Here is a 15,486-nt window from a genome sequence, read left to right on the forward strand (position 1 = left end):
AATTGAGTTAATTTCATATATAATTGAACAATTTATTGTTTAATATATCTTTGTTAATCAGTCACTTGGTTTTTTACTTTTATGATTTATAGAATCATCTTGTGATTTCAAAGTTAGAGTTATTTTTATTTGACAATATCCCCTGTGACATTCCCTGCACCAGCCAGGAAAACCTCCAATTAGATACAGAGCAACCAAGTTCATCCACCTGATTTACAGAGCCAGCTCTTAGTCAGCATTTTCTGCTGAAGGACAGATAGCTTCTGTTTTTGATCAAATCATCCAAAGTTGGTTGTAACTTGTCACATTGACAGAGGGTATTTGCTTGCTTGCATTCACTACATGGAAAACATCACAATGGGAGAAATAGATTCTGAAATTATAAACCTACAGTGGAGCTCTAAAAACTATATTGAGGAAGATTACCTTACAATATATTGCTTATGCTTAGACATATCTGTTTCAATGCTTTAGGAAATTATAAGTCATACTCTAGTAGAATTTAAGCTATGTAGATAATTTTCAAACTATTGAAATTTCTGCTTTTTCTTCTTCTACATCTTTAGAAGGGTTTAAAATAAGCAAACAGCCAATTTTATTTTAATTTGCATCCCTGTTTTTGTTTACTCTCTGTTAAACATTCTGATTAAAAAAATTTTTTTAAATGGCTCTGCCTAAAAGCTGTAGAATAAAAAGGAAGATCCTATTTAAGAAGAGGGAGATGAATATTTGAACAATTGAAAAATTTTAAATGTATATCTGAATATCTCTGTGATTCATGATTTAATTTCTGTTTAATAGAAGTATTGATCACTTGTTTTTCTTTCTTTCTTTCTCTTTCTTTTCTTTTTTTAACAATCTGAAAGGTTGCCATGGAGGATTTCAATAAATCTCTCAGACAATCAACACTATTTCATGACACTCGGGGGGTATGATAAATTTTTCAACTAGAATTTAACTTTTTAATAACATTTAATCTCTTGTCATACTCCACCACTATCAGTGTGTAGCCTTTTAGTAGTGAGATGATGTAATTATGGTATATATTTTGTGTAGTGTGTATATATTATGAGTATTTTTTATTTAAGAGCATTATGTGGTTTGAAATGCTGCAGGCTTAGACTGGAAATACAGTATGAACTGGTGCTATATTCCACTTTTGAGTTAGAAAATAGGTATGGTCATTGAAATTAAAATAAAGTATTGCACTTTAAAAATTATGATTATTTGACTTCCTTAAATATTCTTTTAAGATACAATATTTATTACATTGTAAAGTCTTAGCTATAGATAGCATTTCAAAGTCTCCTTAGGCAGTAGTTCATAAGAAGGTTAATCATCACTCCAGAAACTGAAGCCCTTTCATATACTGAAGCCCCTAAAATATAATTTAATCTTTCTTTCATAATTTGTTTTCATTACTGGAAATTAATATCATTATAACAATATTATAGCAACTTTTTTTTTAGAATCTTTTAAAGTATTGAATACAGTTTAGAGTAGCTGCCCACGTGGGTATGGTTTTTTATTGCTTGTGTTAGCATGTAATAATTAGAGGCAAAAATATAATGGAAGCTTTGGTTTGCATAAGTATTAAAAGGTATACAAGAATATAATATTTATGTTATAAAAAGTGTTAGAGGGATAACATTAAGTTTGACTCATACTGTTTGCCGTTCCTAGTTGGAAACAGCTTCTGTGTGTAAACAAGAGATTGCAATTATTATGGTTGGCCTTTTAATAATGTGAATATAATAATGTAAATAGACTTTATACTGTATCTGTAATACTGAGAAACTTAGAGTGGGGGCATTTTTTACCAACATGCAGCAATATTGTCTTAGTACTTAACAGTGTGTATTACAGTCAGCGCTGGGACTCAGTGGTTTTCTATCCTTTATCAGGCTGCTCTCTGTGGTGGGGGTTAAGCCTTCTTTAATATTTTTTGTCAACCATTTTAGAACACTGTGGCTGGATTGCAAGGAATGTCTGGCAACTGCAATAACAATAACAACTATTTTCTTAAGGTTTGTTTTTTGGTTTAAAGTAATGCTTACCTGTACTTTCCTGCTTCATATGTAAAATTAAATATTCTTTGTGTCTTATTAACTATCTGTATGTTCTGAAGAACTTCTCTAGAGTGATGTGTTTTGTGCATTGAATAATAGTTTGAAAATAATCATTCAAAAAACATTTAATTCCGAAACATAGCATATATTTTAGGTATAGGTTCTGCAATTTAGACTCACTTCTTAATATTTAGCCATGGATATTTTTAACTCCTAACACTTTAAATATCTTGTGATTCAAATTAAATGGAAAAAACAAATGTCCAACAGCAGGTCTGTATGATGTTTACACAGTAATAATGCACATAGTGATTTATACTGTCTGTAAATCCAGTACTTTTTTAGAAAATAATCTTTTGATACAAAATTCTTGATTTTTCAAAACACTAAATATATCTTTAAATTATAGTAGTATTTAGTTGTATGATTTATATGGTAGACATATCAAAATATCTAAAATGATACTGTACTTTAAATAATAAAATAATTCTCGTTATGTTTAGTTGCTGTTAATATAGATAGCGGTGCTTAAAAATGGAGGTTGAGTGTATGTAAAAGGCAGGCTGATTTATGGCAATTAGAGGAGCCTGAAGAATAAAAGAAATATATTTAACAGCCTGTTCACAGACTCCAATTTGGTCTAATGTCTAAAATCATTAAATTTAATTATATCCTTTGTTTTATGATCCCCAAATCTATAGCAATGGTCATTGTCACCGAAGCCAAGAATCACAAGCTGCTTGGAAAACATTCCATTTAAGACCCTATCCATATGTGCACTGGCCTAAGTAGTGTATACACATGCTTCACACACACACACACCACACTCACACCACACTCACACCACACATACCCACACACACCACACACACACACCACACTCACACCACACATACCCACACACACCACACATACCCACATACACACCACACACACACACACAACCACACACACCACACATACCCACACACACCCCACACACACCACACAACCACACTCACACCACACATACCCACACACACCACACATACCCACATACACACCACACACACACAACCACACACACCACACATACCCACACACACCCCACACACACCACACAACCACACTCACACCACACATACCCACACACACACCACACACGACAAACACCACCCTCACACACCACACACACCACAAATACATACACACCTCACACCCCCACACCACACACACACCACATACCCACACACGACACACACACACCACACATACCCACACACACCACACATGCACACACTACACACACCTCACACACGCCCCCCCCCCCCCACACACACACATACACTCACTCACTCTGATCCCACGGGTTAGACATCCTCCTGTACTTGAAAGATTCTCTCTAGAAATAGTCTTCATATATGGAGATGTTATTTCTTAATACACTGTGTACAGACAGAAAGATGGGTAAAGGGGAGATACAGGTTAGGATAGGAACCTTCATCTAAACAATGTCATCTTTTTGTAGCTCATTTTCTTTGATTTAAAAAAATTATGATGCAAATGATTTGAATATATTTTCCTTCCCACTGCCACATTGTGATGTTATTTACTTATGAGCTAGATACGAAATACCAAATAAACTTTATCAAATTCTTCCATGTAATTAAATTTCTCTGAAAGTGTAGACTTTGTACTCCCTAGAAACTATGCTAGAACAATTCAATATTACAATGATGAAACACAGAGTTTGCAGTGTTAAAGAGATGTCGTAGAAACTACTACAAATGACAGTATTTTTCTGACTTTAAAAACATATATTTTATTAGTTGAATAATTTACCAAAAGGTTCTAAAATGCTAAAAGACATAGTGAGAGATGGATGCCTGGGAAACAGACTTACTTTCCCAGGGGCCATCGGGATCCCCTGGATTGTCTATGCCTTTTGTTTCCTCTACCTTTTATGGTGTCTAGTACACTGACTCTGTTGCCCTTGGATGTCAGCTTAATCCTGTGCACCTTTCAGGGTTCCATTTCAGTTTCATCTCCTTCACAAAGCATTGCTGGGATAGCGGTGTTTTAAAAGTGTGTCAGTAGCACTGTGTGTTTCTCTTTCTATCATTATTTATCCATAAATTCCCCCCATTAGCCTGTAATCTCTTCAATGACAGGTTTCAATGGGCTTTTGCTTGCTACAACATTTTAATTGTCTTGAGAGTCCATGAATTTGCAAGAAGACCCTATCTCTATCACACTAAACCACAATCTTCTTCATGTAAAACCAGAAAAAAAAATGAATGTGCATATTTTAGCCCTTGAAAACCTTTGGGACTATCAAAATAGCAACTTGGTGACTCACAGTAACATGCCTTCTTTTTAGTCATAACTGAATAAACCTACAGTTGAAACAGAATAGTCAAAATGGCCTAAATTACAATACTGCATATATGTCCTTATCTCCTTCCCAATGCATTCACTTAGAAATAGCCTTAAATCATAGAAACATATTTTCTATCACAGAAATACATTTCCATCTGCATTAAAAACTGAATGGTGATGTGGCCAAGGACTGAGATGGTAAAGCTGCTTTATCATGGAGTTTTGCCAGGCTTGATAAAAGATATTAAAAACTGTAATTGATTTCTGAAGTTTCAGTTCCTAAAGGGATTTTTTAATGGATTTATTGAGATAAATTTGACATAGAATGAAATGCACAGATCTTAAATGTATAATTTTATTTGTTATCATTACATAGCCCCATTTAAATATCAACTTTAATGAGTAATAATTTACATACAATAAATGCACTAATTTTAAGTGTATTTAAGTTAATGGTTTGATGAGTAACCACCACCATAATCAACATATAAGACATTTTTATTACCTCAAATAGTTACCTTATGGAACTTTGTGGTCACTGTCAGCCTGAGACAACTATTCAGTCTGCTTTTTGAAACTAAGTTAATTTCTCCAATTCTAGAATGTAATTAGAATAAAAGCACAACATACTTAATTCTAGAATGTAATTACAATAAAAGCAGAACATACTTTTCTTGAACTGCTTCTTTCACTCATCATAATGTCATAATTATCGTTAATGCTTAAATGTTATGATGATACTGTAATTGGTATTGCTTTGAGTTATAGTAGACAAAACCCAGGGTCCACCTGATATGGGATGCCTAATTAGGAAACTTCATCATAAAGCTGGAACCCCATGGACTACACCTTTCCGTAAGGTGAAAATAAATCTATCACCCCAGGGACTGCATAGAAAATTGCCAGTGTCAAACCTTGGGTGCTGAGTGGAAAAGCCAAAAAAATTTTTTCTAAGAAATTATGATCACAAGTAGCCTTAATTTATGTTACTTTTCAGAAGAAAAAAAAGCATATCTTTCCTTGGGCGTTCATCTTTACTCAAACAAAAAAAGTTAAAGTTTTGAGAAATATGAGTTGACGGTTTCAAGGTACAAAGTTCACAGGGAAATAAAGCACCATGAGTAAAAAACAGCAGAAAATAGAAGAAAGGGAGGGAGGAAAAGCAAAAAAAGAGAAAGAAGAAAGAAAATAAATATGTCAAAATCATTTTATTATCAATTATACCAAACTAGAACAAATATCTCCAATTGCATATAACTTATTCCAGAAGACAGAAAAACAAAAGTAGTACAACTTTGATACCAGGAATGCAGTAAAACTTTGAGAGTGTGAGATGTATGAAGTAATAAAACATAACTTTGGTACCAAAAGCTAACAATGATGAGAAAGAAAACTTGTAGGTCCATCCCATTCATAAAACCAATGCAAAAAGTCCTAAACAAAATATTAGCAAACCATATGAAGCAACATATAAAAGAGATAATATATCATAGCTAGGTTGGGTTTAGCCAGGAATGCAAGTATGGTTTAACATTGGAAAATCTGTCACTTTTTATATTTGACATTGTACTGGAAGGCAAGTAAAAGAAATTAAAGAAACTGTAAAGGAAGAAATGAAACTGTTATTCACATATGATGAGATTGTCTATTTTAAAAATCTCAAAAAGTACCAATAGATAAGTTATTAGAAATAATATAAAATTATAGCAACTTTGCTAAATACATAATTAATGTAAAATAAAACATCTATTTCAATATGTCTGCAAACCAGGAGAAAACATAATTTATAAGTTACCATTCACAAGACTTCAAGACATAAATGATAGGGAAGACCTCATAGAGAAAAATAAAATTGTATTGAGATATACTAAAGAAAGTGTATAAAATAGGGCAAAGAAACCTTGTTCATGGATTGGAAGATTCAGTAACTGTTGATTCGGTGCAATTCTAGTAAAAATAATTTCAAAAGATTTTTAAATGCAATTTGATAAGCTGTTGCTAAAATATACATGAAAGGGCAATACATGAGAAATAACCATGGCATTTCACATGCTTTTAAATGGAAATAATTATTATTAAACTTTAGTAAATTTATACTTTGGGGCAAAAGAATGGGCAAGTTGGTCAGGGAGCCCAGAAACAGCACTTTAGATATACAAAAACCTGATTTATGACATAGATTACACTCTAGAAGAGTTGAGAAATGTTTGGCTCTTCAATAAAGAGAATATAGTGAAGTTGAGCCCCCATATAATCCATAGCCAAAATTCCATCTCAAGTGGACTGACTACTCAAATGTGAAAAGCAAAAATATAAAATTTGGAAGATAGCGTAGAAGAATACCTTTATGACCTCAGTTTTTAGAAATGTTTCTTACAGCTGGGTGCGGTGGCTTATGCTTGTAATCCCAGGACTTTGGGAGGCCGAGGCGGGTGGAACACGAGGTCAGGAGATTGAAACCATCCTGGCTAACACGGTGAAATCCCGTCTTTACTAAAAATGCAAAAAATTAGCCAGGCATTGTGGCGGGCGCCTGTAGTCCCAGCTACTCAGGAGGCTGAGGCAGGAGAATGGTGTGAACCTGGGAGGCACAGCTTGCAGTGAGCCGAGATCACACCACAGCACTCCAGCCTGGGCCACAGAGCGAGACTCCGTCTCAAAAATAAATAAATAAAAATAAATGTTTCTTAAATGAGCCACTAAGAAAACTGACTACATTAAAACTTAACTTCTGTTCATTGAAAGAATACTTTTAAGAAAGTGAAAAGACAAACCATACGCTGGAATAAAATGTTTAAAAAATAAATAACCAAAAGTAAATTACAGTAACATGTTGCTTAATGGTGGGGATAAATTCTGAGAAATGTGCTTTTAGGCAATTTCATCATCATGTGAACGTTATAGACTGTACTTACCCAAACCTAGATAGTATAGCCTACTACACACCTAGGCTAGATGTTACAGCCTATTTATCCTAGGCACAAAACCTGTACAGCATGTTATTGTACTGAATACTGTAGGCAATTTTAACACAATGGCATTTGTGTATCTAAGCGTGGAAAACGTACAGTAAGAATATGGTATAAAACATAAAAAATGGTACACTCGTGTAGGCCACTTACCATGAATGGTGCTTGCAGGACTGGAAGTTGCTCTGGCTGAGTCAGTGAGTAAGTGTGAACACTAGGACATTACACTATTGCAGACTTTATAAACACTGTACATTTAAGCTACAATAAGTTTATTTAAAAATATTTTCTTTCTTCAAAAATAAATTAACCTTAGCTTACTCTAACTTTTTTATTTTATAAACTTAGATTTTTTAAAACTTTTTGACTCTTTTTTTTGTAATAACACTTAGCTTAAAACATACACTGTATAGCTGTACAAAAAATTTTATCTTTGTTCAGTAAGCTTTTTCCTATTTTTAATTTTTTACTTTTTAAATGTTCTTGTTAAAAACGAAGACACAAACATACACATTAGCCTTGGCCTACACAAGGTTAGAATCATCGATATCTTCTACCTCCATGTCCTGTGTCGCTGGTAGGTCTCAGGGGCAATAACATACATGGAGCTGTGATCTCCCATGATAACAATGCCTTCTTCTGGAATACCACCTTTATAGTTAGTCTTTTTTTTATAAGTAGAAGGACTACACTCTAAAATAACAGTAAAAAGCATAGTAAATACATAAACGACTAACATAGCTGTTTATTATCAAGTATGTACTGTACATAATTATATGCACTATATTTTTATAAAACTGGCTGCACAGTACGTTTGTTTACACTAGTATCACCAAAAACATGAGTAATGTATTGTGCTATGACATTATGACAGCTTTTCAGCTCCATTATAATCTTACGGGACCACTGTCATATGTAAGGCCCAGCACTGACCAAAATGTCATTGTATGGTACATGACTGTATATAAAAAGTACTTCTATGAGGCAGTAAGGAAAGACTACAGTGGGCCATTGGCTTGAACAGGTATGTCTTAGAAGAGGAAATCTCCGTACCAGATGATGTCCAAATATATTAGCAATCAGCAAGTGAAAATTAAAAACCAAAATAAAATACTACTTTGTACCCACTGAATTGATTTAAATCAGATATTTTAAGTTTCAGTGAGGATATGGAGTAAGGGAAACTCTTATTCTCTGCACATAGGAAAATAAATAAGCCCAACCATTTTGAAAAATAATTTGGCATTATCTAATAAAGTTGACTAAACAATTATATTTTTTGTTAACCACCCTAGTAAAATTCGTATACATGAGCCATAAGACATGTATAATATTGTTCTTGTAGTAGTAAAAAAAAATCGAGTATATCTGACATCTCTATCAACAAGAGAATGGATAAATATATTATCGTATAGTCATACAATGAAATCGTATGTTGATTCAGCAACCCACAACAACTGCTGGAATCTTAGGAGCACAGGATTAAAAGCAAAAAGGCACAGAAAAATACACACAATATTATTCCATTTATATAAAGCATAAAATCATGTCAAAATGACACAATGTTTGGATATAAAAATATAGCAAAACTAAAAAGAAAAAAAAACTCTGATAAAATTCAGCAGAATTACTCCAGAAGAGTAAGCAACTGAAACGGAATCAAGGAGGCACACACAGAGAACTTCAATGAAAATGAGTGGTTCTGTTCCTTTTCCTGAAATAAGTTGTCAGTTTATTGGTGGTGGTTATATAATTATTCATTATGTTTTAAATTTATTAATTGAATAGGCTTTATGTCAACTCAGTATTTAACATAATTTAAAATCAGCTGTGTATAATGTATTTTGCAGTTATGTGATTATGTGGATATAAAATGAATATGACATAGTTCCTGTTCTCTGAGGACTTATAAAATGGCTTAAAACTCTGTGTCTTCAACTTGCTTCAGTATGAGAATATCATGGTACTTCTTTAAAAATACTGATTTATCCACCCAGCCTCAGACCTACTGAATCTGAATATGGCTTGCAAGGGTGTCACCTGCGGATGTTTGTGGGAAGCGGTTAGATGCAATCAGTATTGGAGTGGTCCAGTGTAAAGATGCCAGGAATCTTGCAGTAAAGATCTTTGAGTCCTGGTATTGCAAGCACTTTGCAAGAAGGAATGGCTGCCACAAACCAAAAGACAGCCATGTGAGGAAAGGATTAGAATTGTTCTCCCTGGAAGGAGATTGTAAGATTGAGACTATGTTTATCACTAATCTATGTAATACCATAATCCATGTAATACCACCAATGACATTTTTGTTGGTTTTACTTTCTTTTTGTACTTTAAATGATGTAACTGTAATTTCTGGTTCTATTTGATGATCTGATAGCATTTTTGCAATTATATGAATCAATTTTTATGTAAACACCATATTTTTCAAGATTCAATTACTTGTACAATTATAGAATTACTAAAATAATGATAACATGTCTCTTCAGTCTCTCATAGCTGCCCTCTTCTATAGAGGAAAATTCAGGGAAATACAAATCTCTTAGCCTCTTCCCACAGTTCTACTGGCATCAGAATAAGTGCTTCATTGTTCTCTTGGCAAGTAAAATGAAACTCAAGGAAGACTGCCAGTTTGAATTTGCAGTGTGACATTTGAATTACAGAGATCTACTTTGGTCTGTCGACTGTTGATAGTTCAGGATCTCAGTGGGAAAAGAGATCACTGGTTCCCTTCTCATATAGAATATATTTATCAGGGACTTAAATACAATAGCATTTCTCTCTTTATAAGTGGGTAAATGTATTAAGTGGAATTGAATTAAGAAGAATATTAAGACATGGTGAATATATTTTATACTCACAAGCAGCTTATTTTGCTGTGGAAATAGTAAATATATATGGTAAAAAATTTAAATCCTTTTCAAGGCAACCTGTCGAAAGGTCCAATAACCATAGTGTAAAAGAATCATCACAATTTTAAGGCATACAAAATAAAAATGAACTTGATATTTCTGGTTTCTATTTTTATTTGCAAGGAGATTTTTGTTGTTTTTGTTTATTTTCTGTAGCACAAGCAGCTGTGGCAATAAAGGGTGTGTTCAAAAAAATTTTCTTTTTTTTTTTTTTTTTTGAGACAGAGTCTTGCTCTGTCATCCAGGCTGGAGTGCAGTGGCATGATCTCAGCTCACTGCAACCTCCGCCACCCCGGTTCAAGTGATTCTCCTGCCTCAGCCTCCTGAGTAGCTGGGACTACAGGCACATGCCACCATTTGACCCAGCAATCCAATTACTGGGTATATACCCAAAGGATTATAAATCATTCTACTGTAAAGACACATGCACACGTACGTTTATTGCAGCACTATTCACAATAGCAAAGACTTGGAACCAACCCAAATGCCCATCAATGATAGACTGGATAAAGAAAATGTGGCACATATACACCATGCAGTACTACGCAGTCATAAAAAAGGATGAGTTAATGTCCTTTGCAGGGACATGGTTGAAGCTTAGCAAATTAACACAGGAACAGAAAACCAAACACCACATGTTCTCACTCATAAGTGTGAGTTGATCAGTGAGAACACACAGACACAGGGAGGAGAATATCACACCCTGGGGCCCATTGGGGGTGGAGGGCTAGGGGAGGGATAGCATTAGGAGAAATACCTAATGTAGATGATGGGTTGATGGGTGCAGCAAACCACCATGGCACATGCATACCTATGTAACAAACCTGCATGTTCTGCACATGTATCCCAGAACTTAAAGTATTAAAAAAAACACATTAAAAATAATAATAAAAAGAAATTGAATGTCTGACCCATGGACAGACAATACCTCTGGCCTGATATTCTCAGTTTGAGATGGATCAACTTGAACTCATGACCAACAAGATTGGAAGGGTTCAACAAACATTGTTTGTCAAATAGAAATGACAGATTCCAGAAAGCTGCCAGCCTGTCTACAAGTGGTAGCCTTCTGTTTGATTAAAACTTTGTCTCTCTGCCTCCTGAAACGGGGAGTTTGGTGTGGTGATGTCTTCAATTCATAGATTTTCTTTAAATCCCTGGTGTTGGTTCACTGATAGTTCTGCCAAGTTGTTCAGTGTTGTCTTCTGGTTTTTCAATCTCAGCACTAGTTATGCAGACACCAGAATGGACATGGCCACTCTGCTCAATAGGCAGCACACAAGCCCATTTATATCACTGGCCAATACTCCCCTTGATGAAGCTTGTTCTATTTTTACTAACTCTGGGTCTATTGCAACTGACTTGTTGGGTCTGTCACTCCTAAAATTACACACTGACATATTAAAGTTTGGGATAGATAGGGTTGGGAGTGGTGGCTCACACCTGTAATTCCAATACTTTGGGAGGTTGAGGTGGGAGAATAACTTGAGGCCAGGAGTTCAAGACCAGCCTGGGCAACATAGCAAGATCTGTCTCTAAGAAAATAATTTTGTAAAAGCCCGGCATGGCAGTGCTGCATGCCTATAGTCCTAACTACATGGGAAGCTGAGGTGGAAAGATCACTTGAGCCCAGAAGTTTGAAGCTGCAGTAAGCTATGATTGTGCCATTACACTCCAGCCTGGGTGACAGAATGAGTCCCTGTCTCTAATCAATCAATTAAAAAAAAGTTTGGGATGGCAAACAGTGGGAGCAAATTGTGGCAACTGGTCACATTCTTTGAACTGCTCATATAGCTGCACCTTAGAGGTATTTTTATATATTTAAATGTATTTAAAGAAAGGCTTTTAAAAATAGAATCAGAATCTGCAGTTTAATAGGATCTCCAGGTGATTCTGTTAAAAATAGTTTTATTGATGCATAAGATATACATCATTTCAGGATACATGTGACAATTTAATATATTCATTTAATTTGTAATAATCAAATCCGTTTACTTGGGATATCCATCACCAAAGAAAGACCTTTGTAAGAAGTCTTTTCTTAAAAAAAAAAAGAAAAAATGAAATCTTTTCTTTAGGATATTTTAAAGAATTTAAATATATATATATATATATATGTATTTAAAGAAAGACAACCATTAGATCATGTAGCCTTCAGATGATTATAGAGATCCCTCCAAAATGAGGCTACTCTTAGTTACTAAAGGGAGCTTTCCTGAGGGATAACTAACTTATTATTTGTATGAGCCCTATAGGCAATTGTCCTTATGATTAAAGTCATTTAATCAGTTAACATCTTATGAAAATGGTTCCTGATTTTAGGTAATGTGATTATTGGTACCACCTCAGTCTTGGAAGGCAGTCATGTCAGCCTCAACCTTTTGGCCAGGGTTTTTCTGTACAGTAGAATTGCTCTAACCCCTAGACTCCCTCCTTGTATGCCAAGGTTTGAGTCTGTGTAATTATTGATCCTGCTGTACCTGGTTTAATACCTTAAGCCAAGTAGAAAGGTCAATACAGAAGCTTAAGGAGAAAGTCCTGGGTTTCTAAGGTATATCCTGATGATTTATGGGATTTCTTTAACCAACTGGGTCTGGGAGCCTAGGGAATATAGTTGTTATCAATGCTGCAAGTTAGACTAATTCTGCTGCTTGGAATCCTATTGATAGTAGTATTAATCATATGCTCTGAGATAGACTGAATGGCTTTGGTCCTTGCCACTCTTGGTCACATTGATCAGTGTGGCCAAGGGAATGCCATACTCGGGGAAAATTCACCTCAAGCCAAGACTGTGTAGAAATGAGGATGGACATTGTTTGGAGACAATTCCTCCATGGGTTCTCCCTTCTCTGCTTGTTTTTTGAGCAGCAGCAGCACCAGCAGCCTATGTTTCAGATGATCTTTCCAATGGTGCTGGTATCATTGGGAGATAGTACGTCCCATTAGGGCAGTGAGAGGTTTGTTTATCACTCGTTATTCAAAAATTTGAATTTCCTAAGGGCAGAATTCTTAACAAGATTTTATTAGTTATATTTTCTTTCTTTTTTTTTGGAGACAGAGTTTTGCTCTGTTGCCTAGACTGGAGCACATTGATGCAATCTTGGCTGACTGCAACCTCTGCCTTACGGGTTCAAGCATTTCTCATGCCTCAGCCTCCCGAGTAGCTGGGATTACAAGCCAGTGCCACCATTCCCAGCTAATTTTGTATTTTGTTTGTTTTAGTAGAAATAAGGTTTCACCATGTTGGCCAGGCTGGTCTCAAACTCCTGACCTCAAGTGATCCACCCACCTCAGCCTTCCAAAGTGTTGGGATTACAGGTGTGAGCCTCCACACCCAGCCTGGTTATACATTCTGCTTCATTTTTAAACCACATTCTTCTGGCAGTTCCCTGGATTTGAACTCTGTTTGGAAGCCATTTCTTAATTTTAGACTTAATTTTAAGGCTTTGAAAAACATCAAGTTTCTGTTTAAACAGAAAGAATTCCTTTCTGTTTAATAGTACTCTGAACTGAACTCTATTATTTTTACATTTTACTACAAGCAGCAAGAAGAAATCAGGCAGCACCTTCACCACTGTGTTTAGAAGTCTACTTAGCCAGATCACCCTGTTCACAAGGAACACTTCCTACTTTCTCATTAGAGAAGGTGATAATGTTGCTAAGCTTTGTGTCACTACATAACAAGCACTCTCCCTTCCAGTTTCCACTCACAATCTGTGCAGTGCAATTTAGGCTTGCTCCAATACACTCTTCAGAATCCTCTAGCCTTCGCCCACTGCCTGTTTCCAAGCCACTTCCCTATTTTTTTCTGTATTTGTTTTGGCAGCATCCCTCTTCTATTTGCTGCATTACAAATTAACACCTAAACTTAGCAACTTAAAAGAAGAAATATTTGTACATTACCGTGTCTGTGGGTCAATTTAGCTGGATGCCTCTGACTCAATCTCTCCCAAGGCTGTAAGTAAGGTGTTAGCCAGAGCTGTGGTCATCCAAATGCTCCACTGGGAGAGGGTCTGCGTCCATGCTCACTCACAGCTGTTGGCAGAGAAGACCCACTTCCAGGCTCCCTTATGTGACTTGGCAGGCCTCAGGTCCTCACTGGCTGTTGGACAGAAACATCAGCTCCTTGGGATGTGGGCCTCTCCCTGCTCATAAGATGGCAACTTGCTTCCCAATAGTGAGGGCTGAGAGAGAGAGAGCAAGAGGACAAAAGAGACACAAATCACACTCTTTCTTTTTTTCAACTAATCTGAGAAGTGGCATTCCATTACTTTTGTTGTATTCTGGTTGTTGGAAATCTGTTGTTCAGCCCTCACTCAGTGGGAAGGGATTATACAAGAGCATGAACACCCAGAAAGCAAGGTCACTGGGGTCATTTTGGAGTCTGCCTCCTATAGTAAGAAATAGAGTCCCAGCTTCTGGAGTATGCTTTCTAAAAGGAAGGAGATAAAAACTAAAGAATGGATTTGAGTTGTTGGAAAATATTTTATTGGCAAATAATTTTTTTGGTCAAAATTTTAGGAAGAATAATTTTTCAGCAATATTACCAATGACCTGACAAGGTGAGAGCCTGAAGGCAAGGAACACAGAGGCCATATGAGTAATCTAGAGAAGGATTTTAGATGTTTCTTGACTTGGTGACTAGACAGTGAGAATGGAGTGAAAAATCAGGAAATATTCTTTTTTTATATATATATAAACTTTAAGTTCTAGGGTACATGTGCACAACGTGCAGGTTTGTTACATATGTATACTTGTGCCATGTTGGTGTGCTGCACCCATTAACTCGTCATTTACATTGGGTATATCTCCTAATGCTTTCCCACCCCCCTCCCCCCACCCCACAACAGGCCCCTGTGTGTGATGTTCCCTTTCCTGTGTCCAAGTGTTCTCATTGTTCAATTCCCACCTGTGAGTGAGAACATGCGGTGTTTGGTTTTTTGTTCTTGCAACTGTTTGCTCAGAATGATGGTTTCCAGCTTCATCCATGTCCCAACAAAGGACATGAACTCATCCTTTTTTATGACTGCATAGTATTCCATGGTGTATATGTGTCACATTTTCTTAATCCAGTTTATCATTGATGGACATTTGGGTTGGTTCCAAGTCTTTGCTATTGTGAATAGTGCCGCAATAAACATATGTGTGCATGTGCCTTTATAGCAGCATGATTTATAATCC

General features: G+C 35.7%; 1 protein-coding gene across 10 annotated transcripts in view; it reads left to right on the top strand.

Annotated features, from left to right (window-relative positions):
* The window catches only part of PPP1R9A (protein phosphatase 1 regulatory subunit 9A), a 395,135-nt gene that overhangs the window by 303,491 nt on the left and 76,158 nt on the right, over positions 1–15,486 (top strand). For 5 of the 10 annotated variants that reach the window (XM_030822109.1, XM_030822111.1, XM_030822112.1 and 2 more), the window contains exons 7-8: positions 867–929; positions 1,962–2,027. The exons of 3 other annotated variants lie outside the window; for them this stretch is intronic. In XM_030822109.1, coding sequence (XP_030677969.1) covers positions 867–929; positions 1,962–2,027 — 129 coding nt within the window. The remainder of the gene's footprint in view (positions 1–866; positions 930–1,961; positions 2,028–15,486) is intronic. 2 more of the 10 variants (XM_003252514.4, XM_030822110.1) reach the window with 2 other exon arrangements.

Source organism: Nomascus leucogenys, chromosome 11 (assembly GCF_006542625.1).
Source record: "Nomascus leucogenys isolate Asia chromosome 11, Asia_NLE_v1, whole genome shotgun sequence".
Taxonomy (NCBI): domain Eukaryota; kingdom Metazoa; phylum Chordata; class Mammalia; order Primates; family Hylobatidae; genus Nomascus; species Nomascus leucogenys.